Genomic DNA, 9,752 nt, shown 5'->3' with positions numbered 1-9,752 from the left:
GGCATCTCTTTATCCCCAATGGCACTGTTAAGTCTCACGCAGAATATTTTTAAAAACTTCAATATTTCTAACAAAATTATTGCACTAAAACCACTGAAATTTAAATTTAAAAACAAATTTTTTGTAACAGTTGTGTTAGCTTTGCGGTCATACGTTTGGGAATACAATTATTTTCTGATTGTCTGACTAAAATAATTATTGATATTGAGCCAAAACCTGAATCGGACAGCTTTCATAAATATAAGAGAAGAATTCCCGAAATTTTATAATTTATGATATATCTAAATAAAATCATATACCCAAAAATCTGGAAAATCTGTTTCTTCGAAAACAGAAAACAATTATGAATGCAGTTTTTTAAACTTTTTTATCCGACAAATTCATTTGTTTTTTAAGGTTTTAAAACCGAAAACATTAAACACACACGAATAGAAAGTGGAAATGCCTCTTATTTGTTGTTGTAGCTACATTTTCATTTGGAGGTGACCATTGGTTATTTAAAGGCTCCAATAACCAGCCTTGTCATATAGAGCATCATGGGCACTCAGTATTTTTGAAAGATTCGGTGCCGCCCGACCTCTCACTAAGACTCTCTGCTCTATACCGCTGATTGTCCGCGACGGCCGTTGCAGCTACACCGTATGGAGCATACCACTATCCGCAACTTGTAGACGCGCCCGGTAGTTGAACCTCTCATGGAAGTATTGAACACCGCACAGAGCGCACCAAATTGTTCCAGCCTGTGTGGTACTCACAGCTATCCCGTGCCGGGATGCCGTCTATTCCCACTTTTTTGTTATACCCTTTATGATGTTGGGAATCAAAAATGGGGTTTGCAGATTTTTTTTAAGTAAAATTAAAAAAATACTTTTAAAATGTATACTTGTTTCTTTCAATAGCAAACACCTTCGCATGAAAAACACAGCTGCACACTAAATTTAAATTATGTCAGCTGTTTTTATTTGCTTGTGAAAAGCCTTTTTAATTCCCGCATACATAATTATCTCTATAAAACTTAGGATGAAAATTTTACCAAAAAAACATTTACAAGTGAAATTAGATTTCGTTATCACTATCGTCCTCATTCTTGAAGGCTTCTCCTGCTTCTATGGCCATGGAATGCCATGGCGCAGGGTTGATTCGGTGTAAGCCATCTGTTTCCTTGCCCACCAAACTCATTTCATAGCGGAAATCCTTATCTTTCAATTCATCGTGCACTTGGTAAATTCTACAACAAAATAAATAGATTAATTTGGTTCTGCGCCTATTCTATTTGTCATACATTTTTCCAGAGTTCTGGACTAGGTCTGTGGTCGACATTTCGGTGTAGTTGAATTTCTCCATCTCTGTCTTAGCTTGTTGTTTTGCCTTACCGCTTGCACAAGCAAAGTAGCCAAAAGACGAACCGGATGGCTCAATCTTGTACAATTGGGGACCCTGGTCTTCGTCCCATGCTGATAGCAATACAGAGACTCCAAAAGGCCTCACTGCACTGTATAACGTATATGCATGTACATACGCAGAAATTCGTTCTGTCAAATGTTTTAATGGTATTGTGCGCTCAAACTGTTGGCGATAATTAGCAGCCTCCTGACGTGCTATGTCCACAATATAACGGCCGTCAGCCAAAAGACCTGCAATGGCTAGTCCAATGTTTTTGTCGATTGTAAAAATGCGGGCACCGGCATCAGCTTCGTACAGTGTGCTTGTTACTATTTTTTCCACCGCTAAAACAACACTGTCCTTGCCTCTTAGCCCCACAACGGTTCCACTTTTCTCCACGGCTTTAGATGCATAATCAATTTGAAACACTCGTCCGTCCGGAGAAAATTGCGATGCTGACAAATCGTACTGCAATTACAAATTTTATTCTCGCTTACTATTGCTAGAAGGGTATTGCTCAATAATTACTTACACCTGTGCCTATAGAACTCATTCTTTTATTTTTTCACAAAAAATAAACAGAAAACAATAGCCTAGATCCTTTTCGAGAGTAGAAGAGAATTAGTTTGCAAATTGTTTGGACGATGATTTGACGGCTTTTTGTTTGATAGTAATTGAGGTTATGTTTATATTTCTGACAGCTTACAATTTTGACTTTTCATTGTATAATGTTACCAGATTGATGTTAATTTCAACCCCAATAATCCCAGAATCTAGGCAAATTTAAATAAGGGAAAGTCACTAGCCGAAGTAAAGTCACTTCCAAAGTTGTATCCAAGTCCCACAAAAATGTCAATTGCTTTGTTTAGATTTTAAAATTGTGTTACATTTTGTTCCTTTTTTCACATTTTAATTGTTTAAATTTATAATTTCTTTACTCGTTTATAATCAAAAACCTTTTGATTCTGTGGCTGATACCCATGATAATGCAAATAAAATCTAGAATGCCAATAAGGAAGTTTCCAGAAATTTGACAGCCTATTGGGAATTTGCGCCACCATCCCCACAGGGTTGTGTAGTTGATTTCGTTGTTGTTGGGCTAGTGACTTTATGATCCATCGTTGTAGGCCCGGCAGGAGGGACGGGTTAGCGATGTCCTCAAAAAAAACTCGACATGACTTACCGTACGGAATGGCTTCGAAAGGTTCAGAGCCTATCGCGTTACCTGACCTGATTTAGACCACGGTTCATATGTGTAGTGATGGCGTGCAAAGCAGTCGTCGTGTTGTGGAATCTATGGAGTACGTCGTAGTCCCTCAAAATAAAATTTCTCGAACTAAGCTCGAGAGCAAAGTTCTTTAAGTGTTGTTGTAGCAGTGTGCTTTACACCGAGGTGGCACCCCATCGGTTTAATCTTGGCGTCTGTATCGGTCTATACGTCTCTCCTTTTCTCGGATCTTTTTCAGGCTTCAGTACCGGAATCACTCTGTCCATTTTCCAGACATCGGGTCCTCAGAGACAAGTTGTGGATCTGTCATGTACTCGACTCCTTGTAAAGGGTGATTTTTTTGAGGTTAGGATTTTCATGCATTAGTATTTGACAGATCACGTGGGATTTCAGACATGGTGTCAAAGAGAAAGATGCTCAGTATGCTTTGACATTTCATCATGAATAGACTTACTAACGAGCAACGCTTGCAAATCATTGAATTTTATTACCAAAATCAGTGTTCGGTTCGAAATGTGTTCAAATTTTGACAAATTTTGTTCAGCGATGAGGCTCATTTCTGGTTGAATGGCTACGTAAATAAGCAAAATTGCCGCATTTGGAGTGAAGAGCAACCAGAAGCCGTTCAAGAACTGCCCATGCATCCCGAAAAATGCACTGTTTGGTGTGGTTTGTACGCTGGTGGAATCATTGGACCGTATTTTTTCAAAGATGCTGTTGGACGCAACGTTACGGTGAATGAACACATTTCGAACCGAACACTGATTTTGGTAATAAAATTCAATGATTTGCAAGCGTTGCTCGTTAGTAAGTCTATTCATGATGAAATGTCAAAGCATACTGAGCATCTTTCTCTTTGACACCATGTCTGAAATCCCACGTGATCTGTCAAATACTAATGCATGAAAATCCTAACCTCAAAAAAATCACCCTTTACATTCAAGTTCTTCAGCATCAGTGAGGAGATTTCGTCCGCTTATCCACCATAGGATGCAATACACGAAGTTCGTCAGTGTGATGCATAGAATACAACACATATCTACAACAACGTTCTAGCGGCAATCCGTCCTATGGACCTCCACATGCAAATGTGGCTTCGGAACCACAACATGAAGTTGTGACATCGAAAAAAATAACGATTATGCTATAGTTTTTTCTGTAAGTAAAACCCCCTTTGTTTTTTTTTAACTTCTTAATGTTTGTGAGTTTTTCTGGTTTCGTAGCCAAAGTGATGAGATGATGGTGGGATGAGTTTAAATCTGAGTCTGAGACCGGAATAATAATTTTTTTGGAAAGTGAATGTAAACCAATTGAAAATCTACACACAATACAAAATACTCATACTTTTTAGTCATATCCAAGTCAATTGTGTCGCTTTGGATAATATGATTTGATTTATGTTTGTTTTCACATACAACAAGACTGCAATAATCCAAGACGGATTTAAAAAGATGGTCTCACGCAAACAGCTGTTAATAGCCGGCCAGGTTTGACGGTACTAAAATGAGAGATTTTTGTTTGCATTATCTTTGTTGTTATCTTCTTCCTAGCATATTCTCTACTCATGTACGCAGCCGTATATGCGGCAAAACGTCGATCAGCTCGATGACTAGATAGCGAATTGCACCATATGATTTGTAGTTGTTGTACAAATGAGACCACATTTAATTGCTTCGCCATGGCAATAATCTTATAATTATAGTATGCGAAGTTATAATGGTATACAATGAATGCTCACAATACGTTTAAAAGTAGAAAATTGGCATGTACTCGTTAAAAAAATAGAATACAGAAAAAAATAAACACAAAACTCGTATCTCAGAGTTATAAAAACTCTAAAACCTATTTATTTCCTTGAAAATTGTTATCAGAGCTTTTTTAAAGCGTTTTGTATTGTCTGTAGATTGTATCGGTAGGGGCAGTGAGTTCCATAAGCGGATTGCATTTGCAAATAAATGTCATACAGAAATTAATAGGCGATACTAAGGTAAGATGATTTACATCCTTCGGTTTGTTCATCCAAATTGAAGTTTTTTGTATAGATATTCTGGACTTATTTTAGTGATTTTTCGAACATCTTTCAGCTCGAGATCAAATTCAATGCTTTCCATTCAAACAATTGCATAGCAAAGAACTTATAAAAGTTTATCAATTTGTGTTATATTCAAAAAAAAAAATATTTAAAACAACAAAAATGTTTTAATAAAAAAAATTTAAAAAAGTATGAATAAAATTTTTTAAGTATCACTAACAGTAATCAGGATTCACTAATAGAAGGTTAGGTCACTTGCGAAAACATAAAGTGGATGGGCCCAAGAACATAATTAAGGATGTTAAATCTGCCGTTTAAAAGTGTCATCGAATAGGAGAATCTGGACCGAATCTTATATAGACAAACGAAGGATAATGGATAAGAATTGCTGCTTTTGTAAACCAATTCAAAACATATTTTGCACGTATGTTGGAGGTCATAGCAGAAGTCATTGTGCAAAATTTCAGCCAGATCGGATTAGAATTGCGCCCTCTGGACACTCAAGAAGTAAAATCAGGAAATCGGTTTATATGGGAGTTATATCAGCTTATGAACCCGGGCACGGGATAACTATGAGCACCACACAGGCTGGAACTTTGAGCTCCGATTTGTGTGGTGTTTATTTTTATCACTAGAAGCTTAGCTGCGAGCTTCCACAGGTTGCGAATAGTGGAATGATCCATACGGAGTAGCTGCAATTGCAGTCGCGTACAATAAGCGGTATGGAGCGGATTCTCAGTTAGAGGCCGGGTGCCGCCGACTCTCGCATAAATACTGAGTGCCTATGATGCTCGATATGAAAACGTGAGTTGTTGGTGACTTTAAATAACCAATGGCCTTGATTTTCCCGCGGTGATCGGTCCCTTGGAACGGAACGGACAACAACAACAGCTTATGGACTAATTCCGTCCATATTTAGCACCTATGTTACAGTTACTGTGCAAAATTGCACCCAGATCGGCTAATAATTACACCCTCTCTCAGTTTATATGAGAGCTATATCAAAACATGGACTTATGGGAAGCATGGTTAGATGGACTTAAAATGACATGGCGATCAATACATATACTTTATGGTGTCTTACATTTTCGAGGTGTTACAAACGGAATGAAGAAATTAGTATACACCTATCTTATGGTGAATAAAAAACAAAAAATAAATATAATAATAAATGTTAGAAAAAAATTAATAATAATTGTTTAGAAAAAGAATATTAATTAAAAATAATTTTTTAGAAAAAATACCAGAGTCTTAAAAAAAGCAAAATAAATAAAAAAGGGAATTCAGGGTTAGTGGATCAGATTTCTGTTATGCCATGTAAATTCATTTGCACCTTTGACAAATTGAGTAAGATGCTCTACATACCCAAAGACTATTGAGTACGGTGTAGAGCACGCTTTTGTTTTGAAACAAGGCTCAATAAGTCCTCTAACTCTCGTTAACGCAGCAATAGAGAAGAAAGCCTTACTTTCCACTATTCCGATACAAACTAATATTCCATGCTAAGAACAACAAACACATCAACATTGCCAAACTCTTTTTTTTAGTGCACTTGAATATTCTTTGAATGTCACTGCAAGTGTTTTGTTGCTTAGGCCGCACTGACCTATAGCACATCGACGGGCCGTTCGTTTGGTTTGTCTGTTTGCGCTCTGGACAACTTTCATATATTAATTTATGGAGTAGTGTGAGATTTTTTGAAATAGTTTTTATTAGCTTTATATTACATTTATTTGAGTAAGAATCTAACCTTATAAATGCTATAGTAGAGTAACGTATAACATATATGGCAGATGGCGAATAGAAACAAAATGAGTATGACTATTAACACGAAGGTATTCAAAAATATACATTCTCGTTTGCAAAGCCTGCAAAGTCTTTATTTCCAATGTTTGTGTTTTAATACAATAACAATTCCGTTTATAGATTAGTTGGTGGATTGACTCTAGTTATCCTAATGTAGGACAGTTATTTTTCATATTTATGACAAAGACGATGATAGCAAAGCAATTGCTTCATCGACAATTGTTTGTATTGTTCGCTCCTTAGATGATGCAATAACCCCTTCCCGTACTAACGTTTTTAAATTATCCGCAGCAATTTTTATTAATGTCTTATTTCTTTCATTTAGTATTTTATCTGCCAAACTCTCACCATCGCTTTTGGCTATTTGCAAGCAATGCGATAACAATGCAGTAATGTTGGGTCCTACATTACCCAAATGTTCTTCAAATGCTGTCATCATTCGAAGTACCGACACAACCTGTTCAGGCCTGCATACCGCCGTCGAAGGTGCAGATTCCGTTGTATGATTTGGTATTGTTTTATCATCACAATTTTGGGTTTGATTATTAACATCGTTGTTCGGTTGCGGAAATCCCAGAAGATCTCGTGTTTTTTGTTTAATTTTTTCAACTTCCATAGTAAAAAGCTCATCCATGCGCTCTTTTATGAAAAATTTCCATTCTGGTTGATAGTTGTATGTGCGATGATCAACACCTGCAACTATTAATTCGTTCTTTCGCCGCTTCCAAAATTGTTTCCATTCATCAGAGTAAGATGGATATGATTCTGGGTCGCGTTTGTAATCAGCAAATTTTTCCGTTAAGAGGCTTACTTGTTTATCGACTATATCGTCGTATACTTGTAGAATGTCTGTATTTTTAGGAGATGTGTTTCTACGTTTCGGAGATGAATTTGTATGGGTTGTTTCGGAGAAGCGCTTTTTGCCACGAGGTCTATCCCGTTGGAGGCTGGCGTTAGTCTCTCTCAAAAAGTCATCAACCATTTGGTCATAGGTTTTTTCGTTCTCAGTTGTGTGTGCGTTTACTGAAGATCTGCTAACAGTGTAATTTGACTGTCTATTCCATGAACTCTCAATGTCAGTTTTGGGTCGGTTATATTTATCCAATTTCCGTGAGTTTTCGTTTCTGTTAATGCAGTCTTGACGATTGGGGGAATGCTTTTGTATGTGTCGTTGGTCGTTTCTCTTTCCCAACTTCTCCTCTGAACGACGGTTGTGACGTTCGTTCGTATGAGGGGCATTATCCATCACCATTGAATCAACATTATTTGAACGGGTTGGGTTAGAAGAGGACGGTTGTCTATCTCGATTTTCCCGCCTTTTTTGCGACGGAAAATTAATTTTTTCGCATTTACTATCAAATACCTCGTCAGGCGGTAGGGGCGCAGAGTCATCGATGTATCGGTCGTCCCTAAATGCATCGATCTCCTTTGATTCTACCACGTGAGTAAATGATGGACCGTACTGTTCAGAAGCATGACGGCAAGAGAAAGCTTTAGCAAGTATTTGATGACGGTTCAAACTGAAATCGCGTTCGTAGCATTCATATGGCAAATTACGGCCGTGATATTTTTCAATGGCTATTGCCAACTTTGATAGGACTCTTGTCATCACTTTTACGGAATCCCGGTCGTTTAAACCGTGTATATATTGCCGATAATGACGTATCGCAGTTGGGAAATGTTTTTCACAAAATTTCAAACGGTGGTTGTAGCCTTCCAAGTGGCATTGCATAGCAAAGGAGTCCAGCACTAGCTCACATAATCCACACTCATAGCGGGGAGAATTGTCGGAAGCAGATTTTAGTATTTTAATAACATACTCTACTCCTAATATTCCGCGTATGTTATCTCCAGTTTTTAGATTGTAGTTCTTGGTACAAAAGCTGGGCACAACATTGCTGGATTGTGCCTTCTCCGTGTTAGCCTTGACGGCATTTTCATTTCGGTTATCGACCTGAGCCTTGTTTTTTGCTTTGGAGGGTATAATTATTTTATCTGTTTCATATTGAGGTTTCTCAGGAGATTGCTCCCTAAAACAACGTGATACAGATGCCACTGGGTTTAACACGTACTTTTCACCTTTCGTATTTAATACATCTTTTTCTGACATATTTGGAATTATACAAAATGTATGTTAAAAAGTAGAAACAATTTCAATTGTTTCTTTTCTCTTACATTAATTTACTTGACATTTTCGTCCCAAAGTCGACTTTCGACTAATTGTGTAAAAAACTCGAAGTCGACTTTCACTGATTAAAAAGTCGAACAATTGATTTTGAAGTCGAAAAGAATGCTACAAAGCAGGGCAAATTTGCACACATTTTCAGTGTCCCACTGTATATATTTGACGCAATCCTATGGGAATGGGGTAAAAAATCCATGGATTTTTGCTTGACATCTCATTTTCATTTATTAGAGAAGTACTGCAAACAACTTCATATATGCGATCCGACCCTTGTTTATTATGCTTTTATTTATATGTTCATAGTAGACAACATCGATAAGCTTTCCATACTTGAACTTCCAGAGATCTTCCACCCACCGAAAATTGGGAAATCTTAAAAGAAAAACGAATTTTAGGTGTGATGAGTTTATGACGTTTTTTTCCTAAAATTTTACGATTTTGCATGAATAACACCAGGCAGCACTGTATGTACACATAACCATCAGTGATGACTGAAAAATCAAAATCATTTGATTTTTTCGATGATTGGCGTCTATCAATTAACGTTTACACAGAAATGTTTAATCATTACTTGACACATTCTGTCCAAAATAAAGTTACCAAAGGAGAAGACAGGATTCACTGAATTAGTGAATCCTGAGGAGAAGAAAAGTATGAAAAATTAAATAAAATGAAAGAAAAGAAAAAAATAATGTACCGTTTTTGGAAATACTCTAAAGGCCAAAACAGAATGTGGGTTTTGTGTTCACAGTTGCATTTTTGCAACGCAACGCTCAAAGCCGAAGTTCAACGCGCTCATTCCGTTTTGGCCTGTAGGTAGACTTTTAAGTCGTCAAAGTTAAAACTTGTGTGACTTGCGAGTTGAGTTTTTTGGCGTTTGTTTGCTTAACGCTATTAAGGCCAAAACAGAATGAGCGCGTTGAGTAGCGTCGTGTTGAAAAATGCACCTATGCAAACAAATGCCAAATAATCAATTCTCAAAACTTAACCAATTATTAACTTTGACGACTAAAAACACTAGCTGCATGTGGCAGCACTGAATGACTCTCATTTTCAAGCGTCAAAGTGAAAATATTTTCACTTTACCGCGTCGCTTTGAGGAATTTGTGTGCGAGTTG

General features: G+C 37.1%; 2 protein-coding genes across 2 annotated transcripts; both read right to left on the bottom strand.

Moving 5' to 3' along the window:
* Positions 1 to 937: 937 nt before the first annotated feature.
* LOC106083312 (proteasome subunit alpha type-3) lies at positions 938 to 2,075 on the bottom strand. Its single transcript, XM_013246249.2, has 3 exons — positions 1,916 to 2,075; positions 1,283 to 1,851; positions 938 to 1,228 (listed from the first exon to the last, which is right to left on the bottom strand). The coding sequence occupies exons 1-3, from the start codon at positions 1,934 to 1,936 to the stop codon at positions 1,057 to 1,059; spliced, it is 762 nt and encodes a 253-aa protein (XP_013101703.1). The 5' UTR covers positions 1,937 to 2,075; the 3' UTR covers positions 938 to 1,056.
* Positions 2,076 to 6,624: 4,549 nt separating this feature from the next.
* Positions 6,625 to 8,559, bottom strand: LOC106083300 (uncharacterized). Its single transcript, XM_013246233.2, has one exon. It carries the CDS (start codon positions 8,557 to 8,559, stop codon positions 6,625 to 6,627), a length of 1,935 nt encoding a protein of 644 aa, XP_013101687.2.
* Between the last annotated feature and the right edge of the window lie 1,193 nt (positions 8,560 to 9,752).

This window comes from Stomoxys calcitrans, chromosome 5 (genome assembly GCF_963082655.1).
Source record: "Stomoxys calcitrans chromosome 5, idStoCalc2.1, whole genome shotgun sequence".
Lineage (NCBI taxonomy): Eukaryota > Metazoa > Arthropoda > Insecta > Diptera > Muscidae > Stomoxys > Stomoxys calcitrans.
Note: the sequence above shows the minus strand (reverse complement) of the source record. Positions and strands in the feature narration are given on the sequence as shown.